The sequence below is a fragment of the Typopeltis vanoorti genome, unplaced genomic scaffold (assembly GCF_054136105.1).
Source record: "Typopeltis vanoorti isolate ZY-2024b unplaced genomic scaffold, IOZ_Tvanoo_1.0 HiC_scaffold_24, whole genome shotgun sequence".
NCBI classification, from domain to species: Eukaryota; Metazoa; Arthropoda; class Arachnida; order Uropygi; family Thelyphonidae; genus Typopeltis; species Typopeltis vanoorti.
In genome coordinates, this window is record NW_028328064.1 from 3,367,056 (window position 1) to 3,391,893 (window position 24,838).

Sequence of the window (24,838 nt, forward strand, 5' to 3'; positions counted from 1 at the left end):
TCATCAGATACTTGTTTCGCCAACCTTTCCTCTCTCATTCTGTTTAAGTGACACTATCACCCTTAGATTAGCCCTAAACATACATTATTATAAATATTATTTATGGAAATTTTCCATGTTACTCCTCTAAAGATATTAATATTTATGGCTATTTTGCCTATTTTCTTAAGGAGTAGTACCCCCCTTGTATTATGCCATTTTCTTTTTTACTCTGCCTGAAATTTAATTGAAAGGAAGCCATCCTTGATAATTGAACATTTATTTCATGTCTTTGATTTTATGCATTTTAGTTCGCACATAGATCTCCACATTTTCTGCCCCCCATCCCCTCCTTTCATTTATATAATTTTTATAGTTATACTCCTGATGCTGCTCCAAAAGAAGACAACCTCGAGAATTCTACAAAGGTATGTCAAAAATTATTCCTTCCATATTTTTCCTTTATGTCTTTGAAATATTATTAATGTCTTAAAGAAATTGGAGTGAAAAAAGCCAATGATGTAATACCAGGGGGTACTCCTTAAAAAAATAGGCAAAATGCAGATTATTAAATGCTAATAATGTCAGGTTCCTTGTCAATATCTTCATTTTTAATATGACTCTGCCATTGATGCCATCTATTCAGGCCCCTAATTTTTCTCAGAACTAACATATCTGTGGTCTCTACTCTTTGATCAAGTGCTTTATTTCTAACCCATCTTTCAGATCCATAACTGAAAGCTGGTTTGAACACCGTCTTGTATATTGTTAGTTTAGTGTTTTGGCCAATTTCTCTCCTATTCCATATAAATTCATTCAACTGGCTACCCACCATACAAAAGATTTATTATTCTGTTGTCTATTTCCAGATGTAACTTGCCACTTTCAGTAAAATCTGAGCCTAAATAGCAAAAATGTTTTGCTTGTTCCATAGGTTCTCCATTGAGAATGCAGTTGAAGTTTTCTATATAACTACCTATTTTCATAGTTTTGGTCTGCTTATTGCTAATTTTGCCAACAAATGTGTTATAGATGTTATTTAATTTAGTCAGAGAATCCTGGAGATTTTTCCACTACATAGGTTAAGTATGCAGCATCATCTGCATAAAGCAAATAGTTAAGTCTGATATCTCTGATTCTAATATCAAGTTTAATGCCCTGTTCTTTCATAATGTGATCCATATAGATGAGGAATAAAAGTGGAGATAGTGTGCACCTTTGTCTTACAACTGCTTTTACATTTTTACATCAAATCTTTATTTCTTTCAATTCTAACTGCTAACTTATAACTTAAATAATTTATTATTATTATTATTATTATTATTACATGACACCTCCAGGGAGTCCAAAGACTCATTGAGGGGTCCACAACTCTGTCTCTGTGCGAGACCTATCTATCAGAAATAGACATACCAACTGGTATCAAGCGTAAAGAGTACAGTACTTTTAGAGAATAGGGTGTACTGCTAATGATATTGGATGCCTTTAATCCAGTTAGCATTGAGACTGACTGTAATTTAGGGCATCTGTTCACTTCATCATGTGGTAGTGACTTTCAAACCATCTGGTGTGAGGCAGAGTCTAACAAGATCAAATACATAGTGGGGTATTGTTACAGACCTAGTGGATTGGTTGTCAGTGAAGAAGAAATTCATCACTAACATGCATTTAAAATAATTTTGAAAATTATCAAAAAATTTCAAATTCCAAATGATGATGGGTAAAAAATGGGTAATCGGAATGGGGACCTTAATTATCCAAATATTGATTGGTAGCAGTAAAATCTCATGAGAAGAATGAAACAATTTATTGAGCTATTGTGAGAGAACTTCCTCAAGCAGCACATGGAAGAAGGAACTTAAAGACAAAGAGTGTTAACTTTGATTATAGCATCAGAGAGGGTTCAGTTGAAGATCTAACTATTTTGCCTCCAGTTGGTCATAGTGTTCATGCAGTACTCAGTTGGGAAGCAGCTAAGTTTATGAATGTTCTAAGAAAAAGTTGCATGCTAAACCACAAAGCAGGAAATTATGACCAAATGAGGAGTATGCTCATTCTGCACCATGGTATTGGTTGTTGGATAGGAAGCATTTTAAAAAAATACTTAAATGATGCAATATCAGAAAGTGTCCCTAGGGTTTTAAAGAATAAATAGGGTAGGAGTGAAATGGCTGTATCTTATTAAGCAAGAGATTCATAAAAAAAAGGCTGATGTGGAAGGAATACTGTGTACATAAAGATGCCAGTTATGAAAATTACAAGGAGCAGGCCAGAAGAGTACAGAAAATTAAGTCTGAGTATGAAAAGAAACTAACTCTGAAATCTAAAGACAACCCAAAACAATTCTATAGTTATGCTGCAAGTAAAAGAAATAATACTACTGAATGCAGAAGAGAATGTTCAACTAATAAGTTCCCATTTTGCTAAAAGCTATCAACCTGATGTATGCAACATTGAGTTCACTGCTACCTCTTCACTAAATGAAGAAACTCAGGTGCATGAAGAGGAGGTATTAGAGCTATTGCACAAACTGAATAAGAATTCAGTTGAATTCTGAATTCTTATTCAGAATTCAACTGAATTCATCGGGACTGATGGGATATTTGCACAGTTGCTAAAAGAGTGTTCAGCTGAATTGGCTATTCCTTTGACCAGGCTATATAATTTGAGTTTCAGAACAGGAAAGATTCTGCAGGAATAGAAAGAATGTATGGTAATCCCATTTCACAAGGATGGTGAAAGACAGATGTATCCAACTATCAACATCTCTGGAGTGGTGAAGATTTTGGAAAAGTTGGTTATGGCTTGCATTAGAAATTGATTGACAAAGTATCTACTTTGCAATGGACAGCATGGATTTACTAAGGAAAGGTCATGTTTTAGCAACTTTCTCACATTCTATAATAATGTTACCACTGAGTTACACAAGAGGAATGAATATACCATGATACTTGTGGATTTTGTTCATGCTTTTTGACAGAATACAGCATGAAAGGCTGTTGCATAAATTGGAGAATATGGTAATGGATTATAAAATATTATATATTTAGAGCATGAGATGATAGCTGACTGACAGATATCAATAAGCGTATATGGATGATGTGAGTGTCCAAGATTTAAGGTAACCAGCAGTGTACCACAAGGATCAGTATTTGGTCCATTGTTATTCAATCTGTACATTAATGACAGTGAAAAGGGTTTGACAAGCTTACAGCCATTTGCTGATAATTCAGAGATACAAAGGGTAATTAGGAATGTGGCTGATACTGATGATGTTGCAGAATGATTTGAATAGGCTAGAATTGTGGGCATTTGAAAATGGCTGTGAGTTAATGTTAGTAAATGTAAAATCATGCACTTTGGTGTGATTAGATATCCAATGTCATATTATATTGAGGGGGGGGGGATTATGAAGAAACTGATCAGGCTAGGGATCTGGGAGTTTTAGTAGATAGAAAATTGAAGTTCTTGGGTATATAGCAAAGATTACAAATACAACTCAGAATAATGACAATGCTGAAACGAACCTTGACATGTAAAATAAGGAAGTCTATTTTGCCTCTTTAGAAGGCCTTGGTAAGACTTCATCTGTTTCCTTGTTTCCGTGGTGATGCTGATCCAGCGAAGAGTGCACAGGACAGCATTAAAAATGATTATTATTATTATTATTATTACATAATACCTCCAGAGTATCCAAAGACTCATCAAGGGAGGGCACCTGCTCTACAACTCTCCATCTCCACCACTCCACTAACCGCAACTACCTGCCTCATCTACATCAGTGCCATCTACTACCAACCACCACCACCACTATTTTCACAGACAATCACAAACATCCATGCCCATGGCAGGATTTGAACTCACAGTCTTTTGGCTGGAGAGCGGATACGCTAACCACTCGGCCGGCATGATAAAAGGATTATAGAATACCGATTACAAGACACATTGAGAATTTATAGACTGTAGACACTAGCAAACAGGTGAAAGAGGAGCGATATGATTGCAACTTACAAACTTCTGAAAAAGTTATACAGGATATCAATAGATGGAATTTTTCATTTTATGGAGGGCTGGGAAAGAACAAGAGGACATCCTTGGAATTTGAGAACGAATCCTGTCAAGAATGGTGTGAGAACTAGAATTTTTTCTCATAGAGTGGTGTGTGACTGGAATGGATTGCCATTGGATGCGTGTGCAAGTAGTATGTGGCCTCCCTTGATGAGTCCCTAACTCCCTGGAAGTCTCTTAATAATAATACAGGGTGATTCAAAAAGATGGACTCAATTTTAGTATGCGAATTCAATACGAAATAGTCCATCTTTTTGAATCACCCTGTAATATAATCTACTCCAACTGTCTTTTAACATTCAGGTTTTCGATAATTTTTTCTGCCTTTAGTACTGATATGTAAACTCCTGTTTGCATTCCTCTTAAATATTTTCATTGCCATTATCATCTTTGATTCCTTTTTGAAGCTTTTCAATAGCTTACAGAACATTTTGCCATCTTCTTGATATTTATCTTCTATATTTTGCCAAAATCTTCCTATGACTTTTGATTAGTTATTTTTACACACAGCTTAGCTCTTATATTTTTCTCTGTATTCTTTTAGGGCATCTACCCACTTCTTGGCTAGGACTGCTTCTTTAATGTCTTATGTCCACCGAGGTGTTTGTATTTTTTCTATCCTTGCAGACAACTTCACTACATGCCTCCCTAGCTGAATCTATCAATGTTTTTTAAGTTTATTAATTCTTAAGTTTACAAACATTTTCAGATCAGTAACTTATTATCACCTCATTGTTCTTCCTTTCTATCCTGTCTAGAAGTTATTTTTATTTTTAAATAGAAAACCACCAACAATGGCTTGTAATCTTATAGTATACTTAGTACCACAGGTTAGTAGCTAATTGTTAGATAAAGCAGAAACTTTGTTCTAGTGACCAAACAATACTTTTTTTCTGACCATTACAGCCCTCAATTTAGAGAGTGGCATGGGATTCAAACTAATGCTTCATAGGTTGGAGAGTAAAAATTCCATCGACATGACTAATATAATACAGTAACTGAACTACCATAATAAATTAAAATATTGGGGTATTTTTTCTATGGAAGACCTATTGTATCCAAATTTCTACTTTTAATAATAAATTTAGTTTAATCCTTTATCCAAGTGTGTGCAAACAAAGTTTGTGCCTGAAAGTATGTTCAGGACTAGGGTAAGGTGGTACAACACCGGGCAACTCTTTGCAAAGGTGGAGCAAGCTATCAACACTCCTATCTCAGTATCTCCCATAATGCAAAACACATCCCCTTGCAGATCAGTATAATGTTATGCATTAAATGGGAAGGGCCACTACCCAGACTTGTTTCGGCCTTTATTGAGGTCTCTTCAATGGGAGCCAGGCCCAAGTCGAGATATATTTAATGCATAACATTATACATAGCCGCAAGGAGATGTGTTTTGCATTATGGGAGATACTGAGATAGGAGTGTTGGTAGCTTGCTCCACCTTTGCAAGGAGTTGCCCGGTGTTGTACCACCTTACCCTAGTCCTGAACATACTTTCAGGCGCAAACTTTGTTTGCACACACTTGGATAAAGGATTAAACTAAATTTATTATAGTCTGACCAAGTGAAAAATAAACTTTCAACATCTTTCTCTAAATCCAGAGTAATTTAATAAAAAGGTGGCACACTGTTTGGCAGCTCCTATAGGAGGAGATGACCTTGCTAATGCTTCTGCCTTGGTATCTCGACTTGGGCCTGGCTCCCACTGAAGAGACCTCAATAAAGGCCGAAACTAGTCTGGGTAGTGGCCCTTCCCATTTAATGCATAACATTATACTGATCCGCAAGGAGATGTGTTTTGCATTATGGGAGATACTGAGATAGGAGTGTTGGTAGCTTGCTCCACCTTTGCAAGGAGTCACCCGGTGTTGTACCACCTTACCCCAGTCCTGAACATACTTTCAGGTGCAAACTTTGTTTGCACACACTTGGATAAAGGATTAAACTAAATTTATATAGTCTGACCAAGTGAAAAATAAACTTTCTACCTTTAATTATAAACTTGAATGTAGGACAGTTATTAAGTACATTACTGGCATTCAAATATAAATAAGCATTTACTGTTTATAGCAATTTGTCAGTCTTAAAAAACTTAAGTAAACATCAATGGAAGCATTACCACTGATGTAAAATTGAATCTTCTATTTTGATCTTAAATAAGTGGTGCTTCATTTGGTAACACAGCACCGCAACAAAGTCCACAATAATAAAGGTGAATAAAGCATCTTGGTAAGGTGACTGGAGGAGTAAAGGAAAGGAATCTTGATTCATACTGTAGAATGTTAGCTGAAAAATGATTCTCTAGCCTTACTTGATAGAATTTAGGTATGAAGAGAGGAGAGCAAGAAAAGTATGACACACACACACACGAGGGGGGGGAGGGTCTGGAAAGTTCTGATAAATGCCTAGAATAAAAATTATAGTAAAGCAATTGATATAACCACAAAAAAGAACATATGTTACCTTCATAACTCTGCTACTGGTATGTTCTTTCTTGTGGTCATATCAGTTGCTTTAATATCATTTTTGTTTTAAGTATTTATCAGAACTTTCTAGACCCCCCCCCAATATATAAGTATATAAAAAAATGAGACAAAATTCCTATTAACTTCAACTCAGATTATTATTGTTATTATTATTATTTTTACATAACACCTCGAGGGAGTCCAAAGACTCATCGAGGGAGGGCACCTACTCTACAACTCTATACCAACTACAACTAACTGCAACTACACAACAACCATCTACCGCTGCTTTTTCCACAGACGATCACAAATATCCATGCCCACGGCAGGATTCAAACCTGCAGGCTTTTGGCTGGAGTGAGGATACGCTAACTACTTGGCCAACCAGGCCAGCAACATATGCACATATGTTATCCTAGACATATAGACTACTGTCATGCTCTACACAGCTTCAAATTATAATTTTTAATTAATTTATTTCTTCCAGAATAGTATTATAGTAAAGTTACCTCTTCCTTGCTCAGTGGCAGGAGCTAACACTTTCCAGTGGGATTTCTTAGAAACCTGAACATCTTCTGCATGGCGTATCTGTCTTGCAATTCCAGGATCAATAGGTACAGTAAGTAAAATCGATGGTAAAACACTGATATACCTGAAATAATAAATAATAAGAATCAATATCTACAAGTATCATTTATTTATAAGTAGCAATAAATTAAATGCATATGCATTAAAAGCTCTACCAAGCATTTCCCTTCCATTTAATAAAGTTGAAAATATATATTTTATTATTATTTTATTTTCATACATGGTTGAGTGCCTGTAACTTTTGGAAGAGGGTACATTAGGTAAGTCAATTGCAAGATTAGTTAACAGCAATTTACTCAAATGCAATTGCTTCTTTTCTTTCCTTTCTTTCTTTCTTCAATCACGAAAAAAGGAGGAAATATTATTAAGTGAAGGAGCTGGGGAACCTGAAAATGCAGTGACATTTGTATAAGGGAGGAGGACAGCAACCAAAGGCATTAAAATTTCCAGAGTTTGAGAAAGTAAATTCACTATATCTACAATTCTATAACTAGCTGGATTTTGGAGGAAGAAACCGGTGAGAATAGATAATAACACGGTAAACATTACAATAGCATAAATTACACTTGACAAGAAATTATATTCTTGCTTATTCCTTTATCCTAAGTGTAAGGAAACAGAGGTTGACTTCACATCAATCGCTTTAGTGTCTCATCGTACAAAGAACATCTCATTTTGGATGTGTATACTGCTGTACATTACGGGAAGGGGTCAATACCCATACTAGTTTTGACCTTTGATGTCTTATCCATGAAAGCCAGACCAGGGAGGATACTAAAGGTTGAATTAGTGCAGAAGTCATATATTTTATATAAGCAAGTAGTGAAAAGATATATCACCTTATTAAAATATTCTGGATCAGAGATAGTCATGGAATTCTTGTCAAACATAATTTACTTTGTAACCAAGTGAAAAAACTTTCTATAACTATCTATGATCTAGAATATTTTAATAATAAGGGGATATACCCTTTCACTACTTCTACATGGAAAATATATGACTCATACATTAATTCCGCCTTGCTTTCTACACCCAGATCCATAGAGAAGTTAATATCCCTTATATCTCTTCCTTTCTCATAAATCTAGCTGAGAAGTTCTTTACCAAGACAAGTAACCATCCAAACCCGTTAATCAAGGAAGCCTCGGAATATAATGAAGAAGAAATCTACAAATTTAAAATTTAAAAGACCAAAATCTATTTTAAGTTCAGCTGAACGCAACTAACTTCACTGTCCTCAATGGGCGAGCACATAGCTCACAAACACTCCATTCAAAGTTCTTCCATTACAAGACAAAGGGGAATATGAAAAGCAGTTTTGCTTTACCCATCTAGCCAGAAATGTTATTGTTGTTATGTGCCTTGCTTTCTTCCTGGGGCTGGCTCTCAGTGAAGAAAGCAATAAAAGTCAAAACTGGTTCTTTGTAGTGACCTTTCCCATAATGCATTGCAATATACATATCTGCAAAGGATACTAATGCATAGCAGTAGACATGACTGAAAGGAAGTGTGCTTTGCATTATGGGATACTAAGTCAACTGATGTGAAGTCAACAGCATCTACATACAAATAGCCAAGTCATGGAGATACTTTACAAGTAAACTCTGTTTGCTTACACTTGGATAAATAATTTAAACAAGAATATAATTTCTTGTCAAGTAAAATATGGAAACAGACAACAGAATTAGCAAAGATATTATGGTTTGGAACTAGCTAAATAATTTTATATGGAAGAAAAGAAAAATTACTAAAAATATGTACCAGTACACTTGATGATGTAAGTCTCATGACTTATGAAACTTGTCGGGTTTTAATTCCTTACTTTTATTAAACTCTTTATTTACATCATAATGTGGTCTCAATATCGAAAACTTCCCACAGAACTGCTAAACTACAAAAACTTACGCTTAAAAGAAAGGATACAAAAACTTACATTTACAAATTAGTTGTTTGTTACATTATATCTAAAAGAATTGTTCTACTGTTTTGTTAACAGTCTTTAAATGACAAAACACAACAAAAAGCTGTACTGTACTTTATGCTGAACCAATTAGTGTAGAAATACATCACAACTAGCAAGTATCATCAGAGGAAGCAAGTATGATTGGACAAAATATCCAAGCAGACATATGGTCCAAATTTACTTTACAATGTTTGAAACAATGATATATATTGATAATGTAACAATCAAAAATCACACTAGTGGGATTCACCAGTTCTTTAATAGTAAGCTCACAAGGTTTTTAGGAAATATACAACATGAAGGATTTTTCCAAAGGACAACATAGAAATAACAAAAGACGAGAAAGAATAATTTGTTCTGCAAGTTTGGAGCTGATTTCAGGATCAGACAAGCATTTGAGAAAACATGGGATGGTGAGAATATGAGTGTAAGAGCAACAATGTTATATAATTGTGGTAATGATGGGAATGGGCATTATCATGGAAATGAATACGAGGAAAGAACGATTTCGACTGAGTGTTTATCCAGTTCAGACCCATTAAATGTGTGCAAAGATGTCTACATGTATAAGCCATTAGAGAAGAATAGAGATCTGTAAGTTGTCTAACTGTGTCATGCAGACTGCAGACAAGAATATACAAAAGAACATGCAGGTAGAGCATAATGTCTATACACAAATGCTAGGAGTATCAGAAACAAAGGGGTAGAGTTTGTGCCTTGGTCAATATGTTGGGACCTCAGATTGTAGTCATTAGTGAGACCTGGCTATCAGAATCAGGCATACTTACTAGTATTGAGAGTAAAAGGTACAGTATTTTTAGGAAGGATAGGAGAGGAGGGGGACATATTGCTAATGATATTGGATGACTTGAATCCAGTTAGTGTTGAGACCTACAACTGTAGTACTAGTAACAGTATTTCATGTAGCAGTGAATTTGAAGCCATCTGATGTGAGGTGGAATCTAACAAGATAAATTGCACAGTGGGGTGCTGTTACAGACTTGGTGGATCGATTGGTGTGAAAAAGGTATCATAATGGGAGACTTTAATTATCCAAATATTGATTGGGTAGCAGTAAAATCTCATGAGAAGAATGAAACTGAATTTATTGAGCTGTTGTGAGACAACTTGTCAAAGCAGCATGTGAACTTGGAGGTCAAAGAGTGTTAGATTTGATTACAGTGTCAGAGGGTGTTTCAGTTAAAACATAACTATTCTGACTCCGATTAGTGACAGTGATCAGATGCAGAAGATGTTGTTCAACTAATGGGTGCCCATTTTGCCTATCAACCTGATGTATGCAACATTGAGTTCACTGATACCTCTTCACTGAATGAAGAAACTCAGGTGTTTGAAGAGGAGATATTAGAGCTGTTGCACAAACTGAATAAGAATTCAACAATTGAGACTGATGGGATATTCAACTGAACTGGCTATTCCTTTGACCAGGCTATATAATTTGAGTCTTAGTACAGGAATGGAAAGAATGCATGGTAATCAGTCATGCACTTTGGCGTGATTAAATATCCAATGTCGTATTATATTTTTGGGATCATGTTAGAAGAAACTGATGATGCTAGGGATCTTGAAGTGTTAGTAGATAGCAAGTTGAAGTTCAGGGACCATGTAGCAAAGATGGCAAATACAACTCAAAAGATAATTGCAATGCTGAAACGAACTTGCACATGTAAAAGAGCAGGAGAGTGCAAAGGAAGTGTTAAAAATGATATCAGGATTTTGGAATACTGATTATGAAAACAGATTGAGAATTTGTAGACTGCAGACACTAGTAAACAGAAGAAAGAGGGGTGATATGATACTTCTGAAAAGGTAATACAGGATTTTTGTTCATGGAATTTTTCATTTTATGTAGGGTGGGGGAAGGACAAAATGGCATCCTTGGAAGTTGAAAACAAATACCACTAAGAAAGGGAGAAAGCTAGATTCTTCTCTAATAGGGTGGTGCATGACTGGAATGGATTACCACTGGATGTTGTGTGTGCAAGTAGTGTGAATGAATTCGAGTATAAGTATGATAGCTGGTGTGTGTGTGTGTAGTATGTGGCCTCCGTTGACGAGTTCCTGGAGGTCTCTCTTAATAATAATAATAACAGGGATCTATACTGAATTTTGTACATCAGGAAAAGGCATATGACAAGGCACCAGGAGAAAAGCTGTTCAAAATGCTACAATTATATTGTGGAAATGTTGAAACATTATATTGAGTAGTACATAAGTCTATATTTGAGTTGTAAATCAGCAGTTAGAATTGAAGGAGGTACAGAGGATGGTTTGACATTAAATCAGGTGTGAGATTATTCACTGTCATTCATCATCTATGTGGATCATATTATGAAGAAAAATGGCATTAGGGTTGATATTAAAACAGGAGACAGTCAACTCAGTTCTTTACATTATGCACATAATGGTGTACTCCTGAGCAAATCCAGAAGACTGCAAGATTTCCTAAGAAGAATAACAGCTATTTAGTTAGAAAATTCCAACTAAATAGTTGGTTAGGAAATATTTTCATGCTGATAAAAATCAGCAATAAAAAAAAAAGATTATGAAAATAGGCAGGAAACATCAACATCCTGAATCGAGAACATATAGTTCTTGATTCAAAACTACAGAAAAGAGTAAAACATTTCAAGTTTTTAGGCATAATTTTTAGTGAAGATCACAAACTAAATATGGAAATAGATAACAGAATTAGTAAAGGCGGTATGGTAGAGAGTCAAATGAATAAATTTATGTGGAATAAGAAAGAAATCAATCAAATAACTAAACTAACTGCATACAAGACAATGTTCAAACCAATTTTAACTGATGGATCTGAGAGTTAGGTCAGAAATAAGACTTGATCAAAGACTGGAAAACCACGGATATGAAAGTTCTGAAAAAAATAAGGGAGTGAACAGATGACATCAATGGCAAAATCATATTAAAATTGAGGATATTAAGAAGAAACATGACATTGTTAGCATTTAAGAACGTGTGAGCAGGGCTAATCTACTGTAGTCACATAAATGGAATGGAAGACGAAATGTTAGCATAACAGGTGTGATATGAAGATAGCAGAAAAGAGGACTCAGAGGAAGACCTAAATCTAGGTGAATTGATTCAGTAAGATGTGCGTTAAATGACTGAAATAAAAGATTTCACGACACTGAAGTCCTGACAGATAACAGATTAATCAGGAGAAAAATTGTCAACAGGAAGTTGATAATATAATGATGTCAACTTTTCATGTAGTATGCTCCAGAACTACATCCAGTACACTCCCTGTGAGTACATATCAGGAATCTGAATAGTGAAGGAGAACTGAGCATCCACTGCATGTTTTAACCAATTCTTCTGATCTCTTTTTGGCAAAGAATCAAATGGGCCTCAAATGTCTGTGTTTGGAGAGTATAAGGACAATTATCAAGAGATCACTTGTACAGAACTAGAGGAAAAAGCCTATAAATTGGCTTTTTTTTTTCATGAGTAATTATGCAAGAGGACTGTGTGAAGAAGAGATGTTTGTTGAATGAACAAAAGTTTCAGCCAAGAACTTTTTCTGAAACTTTCCTTTCTTTTAGGCTTACACGGTGATCCGAATACAATTTGGAAAATTATGGAGACAACTATCGTGTTTGAGTAAAACTTTAGTTTAATATAAACCAAAGTTACTGACCTGGGGTCAGTAACTTTAACAAACCATGTAGATTGTAGTGCAGCTTGTTTCTCTGTATATAATATATATGCTCCAGAAGATGACCTTAATATAAAGGTCGAAACGTCAAATGTGGATTTTGGTTTATATTAAACTAAAGTTTTACTCAAACACTGTAGTTGTTCCCATAATTTTCCAAAATGTATTTTCTGAAACTTTATTTGCATACAGATGTATAGATAAGAAAACACATGCCTAAGAATAATAATAAACTAAATTTGTTTAGTTATTAAAATAGGTAACATTTCAACTTGCTCTCCCAGGTGCACCAGCAAGAAGCCAAACACAGACCAACTGAAACAAGAATTGAATTTCTTACCAAGTATAATTTTCTCAGCATAAGAATTTTCTACTATATATTGTGCAATTCTTTCTCTTTGCTTCCTGATATGTACTATTAAATTTGACAAGAAATTATATACTTGTTTAATTCTTTATCCAAGTGCAAGCAAACAAAGACTGTGTGTGAAACATCTTCACGACCAGGATACTTGTATGCAGAGGGCAATGACTTGATATCAAATGCATTATGGGATGCTAAGGCAATTGATGTGAAGTCAGTCTGTATATACAAGTAGCGTAGTCATGAAGATACTTCACATGCAAACTTTGCTTACACTTGGATTTAAAGAATTAAACAATATAATTTCTTGGCAACTTAACTGATAACCAAGCAAGTAACTTTCTACAAATATGCACTATTATGCTCTGTCTTGATCATTTTCATCCTTTGATATCTTTGGCATAGTGAGGATTATGTGGGGTTTCTCATTCACAATTAGTGCATTTGGATACTTTGCAAAATTTTATTTTATTTCATGCTCTTTGTTGCTATATTAGGTACAAATAGTAAAGCAGCACAAGGCAATCTGAGTATGCCTATGTAAAGGATATTTTTTTATTTTATTTTTATTTATTTTTTACTTCCATGATGTTGTGCAGTTTTCTTGATTTGGTATTTATATCTTCTTTCACACACCATAACATGAAGATAAACACTGTCTTATCTAAAGAATTCTCAGATTAGAGAATATAAACAGAAATCCTCTTTTACCAGTGAAATTATATTTCCCTAATGCCATACAGCTGCATATATCATGTATGCAGAGTACATGGCACTTCTTCATATGCTGTACTTGACAATTCAGTTTGATTAATTCCTTCAACTAAACAGCTGAATAATAATCAATAATAATCAATTTTATCATACCACTTGTGTTCTTGAGACTAGAAAAAAAAAACACTCAAAAAACCCCTGTTTTTAGTGTTTTTTCAAATGTTAAAACAGAATATTTATTAAGTATCTTCTGTCTCCTTATAAACTGGCTTCTATCTACCTACCTAGTACTGCTTATTTAATCCACTAGCCATAAGATTCATTTTACTTAAAGTTCTGTTTTTGGAAACACCTTGTCATGTATTTTAATTGTAAAACTTTATAAAACTAACTTTCTAAAAACAAATTCTATGATCTCTGTTTCTATTTCAATCTCTCAGTTACTTTTAATTGGTTTCTAATGCTCTCTTGAGTCCAGCTAAGAATCTCCAGTGAATCTCACAGTGCATGCGACTGTCAACTACACTCTAAGTGAAGTTATAATGGTTTCCACATTGTAAATAACTAAAGACCACTGAAATTATTACAAATATCTGATCCCTAGCAAGATTCAAATTAATCAATAAACTTTTCATTTTTTTAGACATATATATTAGCTAAATTATGCACATGGCAAGTGCAATACATGTACTTATGAAACCAAAACTAATCATGAAAATTTTAATGTGCAACCACAACTATAAAAAGATTCACGACCATAAATTACTGTTTTTTAATCATAACTTATATGATATATAAAGGATGATATGCCTGTTCAACATTAAAAGGCACCAGCATTATATAAGAGAACTGTTATGGCTGTCACTCCTTAATCTTTTAATTCAAAGCAAATTGCACTAGTCAGGAACATGAGAAAAGTCTTATTTCAATGTCACTCCTCTGGAATTTTGTTGAGGTAGCCTAATACCCCCCCCCCCCCGACACACACACAAAAAAGATATTGCATGAACGAGTTGTTTAACTTTTTCTGGTAAGCTGTCTCAACTAAAATGTCTTCCTGAATGGAGTTTTTTAAAATATATTTTGAGGGATCCTGCCAACCCATCTAAACCTTTCAAGATAAAGAACAGTGGCATTTTCCAGAACTTGAGGTAGCCTAATCCCCCCCCCCCCACACACACACACAAAAAAAAGATATTGCATGAACGAGTTGTTTAACTTTTTCTGGTAAGCTGTCTCAACTAAAATGTCTTCCTGAATGGAGTTTTTTAAAATATATTTTGAGGGATCCTGCCAACCCATCTAAACCTTTCAAGATAAATTCCCCTAATCCCCCCCCCACACACACACACAAAAAAGACCACCATCACCGACATCTGTTTGCCATGCAGTGAGACCTATGGACATCTGAAAGGAGGATCCTGGTGGTCATGCACTACTTCAGCAAGGTGCTTGACCTAGATTACCCAGCCAGAGCTGGTGATGTTGCAATGGTCTTCTTTGGTCCAGAGACAGAGTTAATAAAACCAAAAGCCTTGCTTGTGATGCCAGTATTGTGTCCAGGATAACTTTGACATTTCACTTCCCAATGTAATCATTGCATTGCTGATAGTGGGTGTCCTTGTGTGGCTCTGTGGTTGAATTTTTTTAAATATGAGTTCTTTCATTTATTATACACATGTATTCACAAGAATATAGTAATTTTATTACTGCAAATATTTCAACCAGAAAGTAACTGGTCATCATCATTGCATCAACATAAGAAGTATATTCTTGTGAATATGTGTGTATAATAAATGTTATAATGGCACAAGTTCCATTAAAAATTCATCTAAAAATTAGTTCTTTCATCCTCATGTTTATCAGGGGCCTTAAACAAGTACCAAGATAAACATGAGGATGAAAGAACTAATTTTTAGATGAATTTTTAATGGAACTTGTGCCATTATAACATTATACACACATATTCACAAGAATATACTTCTTGTGCTGATGAGTCAGTGCTGATGCAATGATGATGACCAGTTAATTTCTGGTTGAAATATTTGCAGTAATAAAATTACTATCTTGTGAATACATGTGTATAATAAATGAAAGAACTCATTTAAAAAAATTCAGCACCAGAGCTCCTCACTCACCACAGAGCCACACAAGGACACCCGCTATCAGCAATGCAATGATTACATTGGGAAGTGAAATGTCAAAGTTATCCTGGACACAATACTGGCATCACAAGCAAGGCATTAACCCTGTCTCTGGACCAAAGAAGACAGACTCTGGCTGGGTAATCTAGGACCACTCAAGCACCCTGCCGAAGTAGTGCATGACCACCAGGATCCTCCTTTCAGATGTCCATAGGTCGCACTGCATGGCAAACAGATGTCAGTGATGGTGGTCTGAAAGATAAGAGGATAAAACAGACTCAGGAGCAGTAGATTTAGGAATACATGAAGAAAAGAAACAGCGACAGATAAAAAAATGAAAAGTGCTAATATCATCACTTGGATATCCTCTGTACTGCAAACACGTGTTCATATGGAGAGGTATAGAAGAACAACATTTCAGTTTGTGCAACAATATTGGAGACCTGACAAATAAGATTAATGTGGAAGAAAAATTCTGTTGGGAAGCTAATAACAATATAATCTTAGCAGTCTAGTACTATACTGTGTATCCCTTCAGGTTATCTATCAAGAACTGATAATGATAATTTGCAAATTTAAATAATTTTCCTGTGCCACAATACCACTATTGATATAGACTGTCATACTCAAAGCAAGAGTATTTGTTAACTGTAAGACTATTATTGCAATGTGATTTGCTTTGAGAAAGGGACAGAGACAAAATACTACATGTTTTGTATGTGCAGAGTGAATTATGAATACCAGTGGTGGTATTTGTTGATCACAAGCAAAAGATTAACCAGCAGCAAGTTGGCTGGACTGGGCAGCTGAGTGGTTAGCATATCCATTCTCCAACCAATAAGGTTACAGGTTTAAATCCTGCATTGGGCACAAATATTTGTGAATGTCTTTAGGTGGGAGATGAATTTCATCACCCAGTGTGAGAGACCACCACCTCACTTACTGCAGGCTTGAAAAAGTTTCTTGTTTGGTCTTTAAAGCATGGTTTCAGGACCTGGTGAAAATAAATAAATACAAAAAACTATACAAAAGCAATAAAAATAATTTAAAAAATCCTTAATCCACCTACAGTATATGAATGTACTACAGGTTCACAAATAAACCTTTTATGGGTGGAAACCACATAAAAAGTAATCACTGGAATACAGGAAAGACAATGGCTGAATAACTTGGTTTTGGATTAGTATTTAAATCTGAACAGTGAAATTTTATCTGTAAATTAACTGATATGCAGAAATGTAGTGAACAACATAAGTTAATTTAAGGGGAAACTTTGTGAGTACAACTGTATTTCAGTATTATAGTAGCTCTTAAATGGAGCAGTTATGTTTTATTCTTCCCTCCTTCAACCCTCTCTCTCTCTCTTTCCACCCTAAAAATTCAAAAAAAAAATTTTCTCGAAAAGTATGTAGTCTATATACATGACAACTGAAAGAAAATTTATTGAACTGTTTTTTTTTTTTTTTAAATCTTATTCCCAGCTATAACTACATATTCCCTCCCAAATTAAAAGCAAGTTTACTATTCATACATTAAACAAACAAGTTTATTTGATACTCTATGAAAGTATTTATCAGTCTTGTCCAGCATCTGCTTAATGCTATCTGCATTTTGAAAACAAAATTGCAAATATCAACACTGTCTTTCTTCAAGAGAATACATATAATTATCAATTTCTGAAACAGTCATCAACAAAAGCCAGGAAACACAATCATTACATTTCTGTTATTAGTGGTGATATTACTACACTCAACATCAAAACACAGAAAGTAGCCACCAATCCCCCAAGGTAATTAGAAGACTGGATAGCCAAATGATAGAAAAATGAATACCATGTGTAAGTGCGCATGCATGAGTGTGTTTTATACATAAAAAACTTTATACACAAAAGTATAGGATTGCTCCCATTAAAAAATAAATCTGTGCTGATATGGGAGATACTATAGTTTTCATAGGACAACTTTTAAAATTAATCATTTATTAATTTTTTTCAATTTCTTAAAACTTTTTTCAAGGTAATATTTTATTACCTTCCAGACACTGATATATTGTAATAGCCAAGTAGTGACGACCAATGATGAGGTGATAAATCTTTCCATGTATCTGGATTTCGATGTTTTAGTCTGATTTTAAAACTGCTTGTCTGTCCTTCCATCCCACCATATTCAATTCCTTTCCACTGTTCATTTTCTCCAAGGTCTGAATCTTTCTTAGTAGTATTACCACCAGTCAAGGAAAGTAAAATTGGTTGTACAACTGAAAGAAAATTTATTCATTTCACTGAAACTGGAATATCTTTGCAAAATTATAATTTTGTGCAATAGCTAGTTAAATGTTCTTTAAACACAGAATTGCTTTTAGTAATACAAATGGTAAAAATACCAATTATTAGTGTTGAATAAATACAGACCAAACTGCTATGTTCCAAGAACTGAATCAATAAGTGACATTTAATACTATCAAAAAATGCAGCAACTTTTTGTTTATAACAAAACTTGTGTATACAAACCAAGAAATCTCTTATCATTTTTTCAGTATTTAGTGCATTTGTAGAATCAAATTGTCAGTCTAATTTTGATTTTCTGCTCTAAAGATCTTAGAAGTGTGCAATGGAAATGAGATTAGTGAACTTGCCAAAATCACTACTCTTCAAATTATTCTATCAACAAATCAGACTTGCAGATTCAAAAAATGTGTTTGTAACTAAAATGACAAAAAAAGTCTGTAACAAAAAAAAAATAAAAAATAAAATAAGGCATAAACTTTACTGACTTATTGAGGCAGTACACATACTACTTCTAGAAAATTCTGGGTACAGCCTCAAACTACCTATCTAGCTAATATATATTAATGATGTGTTCTCCATATGGTTTACACAGACACGCTCCTCTTCTGCCTCAACAGCAGCACCTCAGAACTTACGAACAAAATGATGGTACATTCAAGCCTCGTTATAACAAGCACCAGGGAACCAACAAAATTTCTTGATTATAATCATTACTCGCTATATCAGTGATGAGTTAAATCTACCTCCTATTATTTTTTAATTCTCAATAACTCGATAAACATGATAAATGATACAAAGTGTATTGTATAAACTACAACACACTTAATGTTAAACACAATTTACTTGTCCAGAATTTTAAAACCATACACTTAATACTAATCACAGCTTATTTCTCTGTAATTAAAAACAATATACTTAATAAAAATATACAATGTCAATTAGCCATTTTATTTATGAATCTTAAAATTGATGTTTCCTATAAAGATTTCACTTTGATATTTCTCAAAAATGTATCAATTGCACATTGAATTTGGAAGATTGTGATTTAACCTAGAACATTGTAATGTAGCAACCATTGGGATAATGGTAAGTTGTTTTCTTCATTTCCATCATCTTCATCTATGATTGAAATTTTATTTGAATTTAATTATGATTTCTTGAAACAATCAGATATGGTTGTCAAAGTAACATTGTTCCATGCATCATTCAGTAAATGTATTGCATTCAATATCAATATAGACCCATTATATTTCTGTTCTCTTTGACTGATATCTAGAACTACAAATCTTTTACAAAATCCTTTCAAATTCTTGATTATACCCATTACCATTGGTTGTAAAATTAATGTCACATGTTGGGAGGTAGAAACACTAACTTAATATTGGACAAATTTAGAATCAGGGGATGTGCAGGATAGTTATTAACTAACAATAAAATATTTTTCTTCTTTTCGAATAGCTCCTTATTCCAATCATGTAAGTACTGCCAAAAAATACCCAAAGTTATCCAAGATTTCTTGTTCACAGTGTAATCCACAGAAAGTTTCCTTACGTATTTGAAACACCAAGATTTTAACGATTTTCTGATATATATATTTTTTAAATTTTATTTTATCAGTTCCTGTTAAAAAGTTTTAAAAACAATGTTATATTGTTTTTAAAATGATTCAGCCAACTACTGTTACATACAAAATCATCATGTCCAAATGTTTAGCAAATTTTTGCACTTGAGCCTTCAAGATCAGATCATCTTTGAAAATCCATGCCTCTTTGTGTAGTGAACCATTGAAACAATGCTTAAAAACATTTGTAAGCTCGCACTATCTAAATATTTTGTTTCAGTTATGTTATTTTCCAGTATCAATATGTAAACATCTTTATTCTTCCAGAATGTTAATACTGTTGAAGAGAACAAAGAAACTTTTTACACACTTCAACATTTTTTGCACCACATTCTAACTCAAGAATAATTGACTTTTTTGTAAACTGAGAGACAATTTCTTTTAGTAGACATGTTTCCAGCAAACGGGTTTGTTTTAAACTGATTTTACAGATGTGGCAGTGTTAGGGTAAAGTAAGGGAGGAAGGCCAGAGGCTAGACACTGGAGAGGTAGGTAGCATTTTTGGAGGATTTGTGCTTTGCATTATGGGATACTAAGGCAAGCGATGTGAAGTCATTAGGCCTCTATATACGAGTTGGCCAGTTGTGATGTTACTTCACGCACAAATTTTGTTTCTTTACACTTGGATAAAGGATTAAACCAAGAATATAATTTCTTGGCATCTTTAATTTATAAGGCAGATAGAGTGAGGATGATCCCAAGAACAAGATTAGGTTCTAAACCAGCCCATAATCTGATGCAGCTAGTCATAAAAGCTAAGTCACTCCTTTAATTTTTGTCTATTCCAAGAGCTCCATACAATTTAAAATATTTGCATTGGTTACCAAAATTTGTATGATATAGCTGTGTGATACACTCATTATAAAAGTGAGCAATTTTATGCAAGTATGCATAAATTAAAGTAATTATGGCTTTTTACTCATTACAGCTGCGATCTCATTAATTTTGTGCACAATACAACAAAGTTCAACTGCATTGCATGTCCAGATGCTGTATTCAAATATTCCCAACACACTTTCTTGCACAGTTTACAAAAAACTGACTCATGTACAAATAATTTCACAAATTCCCCCATCTCCCTTTTATAATACCAACAATATGGCTTTATAAAAGCTCCAGTAAACAGAAACATCAATTCATGTTTTAACCAGCATTCATTCAGAGTTCAATTTAACAATATTATCATCAGTGTCCCCCACCCCCATCCACCATGTGCATGTGTGCATACACTGATATGCAATGGTAAGGCATGTTGGTACCTTATATTAACACTAGCATGTGACATACAGATGCAGTACATTTAGAAATTTGTAATATTTAGTAATTTTTTTACACATTTACCTAGTGTGTGAAAACAGGTTAGTTACTGAATTAAATTTACATTTTTCACTGTTTATTAAGATATTTGCTATATAAAACTTTTTTTTTTAATTTCTGCTATATACATATATTTAATATATATATATATTTTACTATACACATTTTACTTATTTTTATATGTACTTTTACAATAAATTTGCCTTATTAGGCATAAATTTACATGTTATATTCTTAATCTGCTATTCCTATTCATAAATACTATGAAGTAAAATATCAGTAAATAATTTTTTTCATATCCTTTTATTTTTTTCTTGGTAGCAAAATTAGTGCTACCAGGAAAAAAAAAAAAAATTTTTTTCCTGGTAGCACAAATTTTTTTTTTTTTTTTTTTTTTTTTTTTTTTTTTTTTTTTTTACAAAACAAGCACAATTTGACAATGTCAAGTTCTTTCCTAATATCCTCGTTTTTAATATGATATTGCCATTGATGCCATCTGTTCACACCTCTAATCTTTCTCAGGACTCTCATATCTGCGGTCTCTAGTCTTTGGTCAAGTGTTTTACTTCTGACCCAGCTCTCAGATCCATAAGTTAAAATTGGTTTGAACACTGTCTTGTATATACAGCTAATTTAGTGTTCTGACTAATTTCTCAATTATTCCATATGAATTTATTCAATTGACTTCCTACCATACCAGCTTTGTTGATTCTGTTGTCTATTTCCATATTTAATTTACCACCTTCACTAAAAATACTAAAAATCGTGTCTAAGTAGCTGAAATGTTTTACTTGTTCCAGAGGTTCTCCATTCACAACACAGTTGACATTTTCAATGATTCTGCCTATTTTCATTGTCTTTGTCTTTTTATTGCTGACCTTCATATCATATCTATTACAACAGTTATTCAATTTAGTCAGATAATCTTGCAGACTTGTAGCAGATTTATTTAGAAGTATAACATCGTCCGCATAAAGCAAAAAGCTGACATTAACATCTCCAATTTTGATATCATGTTTAATACCACTTTCCTTCATAATGTGATCCATATAGATAATGAATAACAGAGGAGATAATGTACATCCTTGTCTCACACCAGTAACATTAAACCATCTTCCTGTACTTCCTTCAATTCTAACTGCTGACTTACAACTCAAATAAAGACTAAGTATTGCTTGATATAATGCCCCATTGACACCATATAATTGTAGCATTTGGAATAGCTTCTCTCTTGGCACCTTGTCATATGCCTTTTTCAAATTGACAAAACTTAAATACAGGTAACCCTCGTATAACGCGGATGTTAGGTTCCATAGAAATGCCGCGTTATATAAATCGCGTTATATGAGACTTAGATCACATAGAAAAAATAGGGTTAGGTTCCGAAATCATTTTTGTTTTTAAATTATATAAACAACAATGACATATCCAACAAAAACAATATTTTTATTTAATTCAAGTAATTCATATAAGTTAAGAAAGCAAACAATGAGACAAATACGTAGTATAAAATTATAAAAATTACAAATTGTACATAAATTTCATTGCACATAATACATAAATGTTTTAGACACAATAAAATAAAGCGCATATTTTAATCATCATCATCACTGTCTTCAGAAATAACATTTCGTAGATGTTCTTCAAGTGGCCAGAGGTCATCACCACTTGAAATCTCTTGGACATCATTTGTATAATTCTCATTGCACACTTTGGCTGGTTTAGTTATCAAGAAATCAGTAATAAGACTTTGCAATTTTTCTGCATATTCTGTAATTTTTTATTAAGTTCATAATATGGCACTAAACAAATATCCAATTGTCTCATGAATTTTCCCCGAGTGCTCCATTCAGGGATTATTATCCGTAAAATAAATTCCTAACTTTCTTGCTAAGTCCAATCCTTCTGCTAATTTCTTTAAACTGAATTCTTTAACTGATTCATCACAATCTGAATCTTCGGCAGAACTTTTCGGCACCATTTGGTTTGACGCCATCTTTTAATTGTACCAGTTACTCCTCATTTAAATCTATTTCTCCATCAATTAATTCACTAATTTCAATTTTAACCATATTGCAAAAGCCCTCTCAACCAAAAATGTGTGTGCTGTTTATTATACGATGTAGCTCTGCATACACTGGAGGTACGAAATTTTGTTCCAAGCATTCAGCGTAGAGGGTTGTAATTCCTTAATGGACAGAGAAATAATTTTTACACAATTCAATATTGAAAACTCTTTCCACACTTGAGGCAGTGTCATGTTTGAATTAGATTCCATTTTTTCCAAAATTAATTGAAATGTTCGGCGAATATAGTAAGACTTAAATGTTGATATTATACTTGGTCGAGTGGTTGAATAAGTGAAGGTATTAGGCGGCAAAAAAGTTATTTTAATATTCGGATGTCTTAAATTTGTTGGGTGGCCTGGTGCATTATCTAAAATTAGTAGAATTTTGAAGTCCATATTCTTTTTCTTCGTATAACTTTCTATATCGGGAACAGAACACTCGAACAACCAATTTTCAAACATACAAGCTGTTGACCTAGCAATAAACACTTTCTCGGATTTTACGTTCATTTTGTTTGATTGTTCGAATTGTTGATTGATTTAAATTCAGAGTCCTTGCAACAACTCCTGGTTTTTCTCCAATTTTCAACCAATCCAAGATTTTAATTTTTCTTCGAGAGAAATGATTTTCATCTTCAATGTTGGTTTTTTCCCTTTCGTTGCTGTTTTAGTGCCCATTACAATAAAAATAAACTTTTACATAAAAAAGCATTACATATGTATCTAACTCACCAGAAAATAACCTGCTCAGCTTGAGAATAACAAACATGATTTTAAATGCGCTTTCCTGGTAGAAAACGAAGACATTTTCAACAATAAACACTTTATACAGTAAACCCTAGATAGCGAACCTATGGCACTCATGCCAGAGGTGGCATGTGTGAGAATTTTGCTGGCATGTTAACGATTTACAGGTGATATCCTTTTATACACTTATAAATTATTCAAGCTTTTTTTAATTGTTACAGCTGAATTTTGTTTTACACAAGACAGCAGCTATAAAGACGTGCATATGATTGGTGCTGTATTAACAAAAGATCGCTCGACCCAAAGGCAAAAGCAACCGACAAGCGTTGAATTGAAATGCTAATTCTCTTCAATTGAATTCCATAACATCTGAAACTGTCATAACAACATTCACTATTAGTTTTAACACATTCACAAGAGGGTGTCATTTATCGTTCCAATGGAACTTTTCATGACTGGCTCAACTCACAAACGTTTCAACCCTTGGTTGAATTTTATAGCTTCTTGGTAGTATTTTATTTTAAGTTACCTTTGTGATCTGTCATAATGACATCGAGAATTTCAAATGCAATAAAAGGACAATAGTTTTTAGTTAGATACTGTGTTTCGGTGCAACATATGATTTTGCTTAAGTCTACACAGCATAGTTTCTGTGAGAGGGGACGTGATTTATTAGTTCGCGCCATTTTTATTCCATCTGTCTCTAATTCCACTATTTGTTGAGAAAGACACAGCTGCAAAAGCCTCTGTACAGTACCTTATTCAGTAATACAATAAAACTAAATTCGATACTTTTAACTACTTGAGCAATAC

The 24,838-nt window shown here is 33.7% G+C and overlaps 1 protein-coding gene across 2 annotated transcripts in view; it reads right to left on the reverse strand.

Moving 5' to 3' along the window:
- Positions 1–24,838, reverse strand: part of SCAP (SREBP cleavage activating protein) — a 408,865-nt gene that overhangs the window by 144,167 nt on the left and 239,860 nt on the right. For both annotated transcript variants that reach the window (XM_090415224.1, XM_090415223.1), the window contains exons 17-18: positions 18,016–18,241; positions 7,025–7,167 (exon numbers count right to left, since the gene is read on the reverse strand). In XM_090415224.1, the coding sequence (XP_090271350.1) occupies positions 7,025–7,167; positions 18,016–18,241 (369 nt within the window). The remainder of the gene's footprint in view (positions 1–7,024; positions 7,168–18,015; positions 18,242–24,838) is intronic.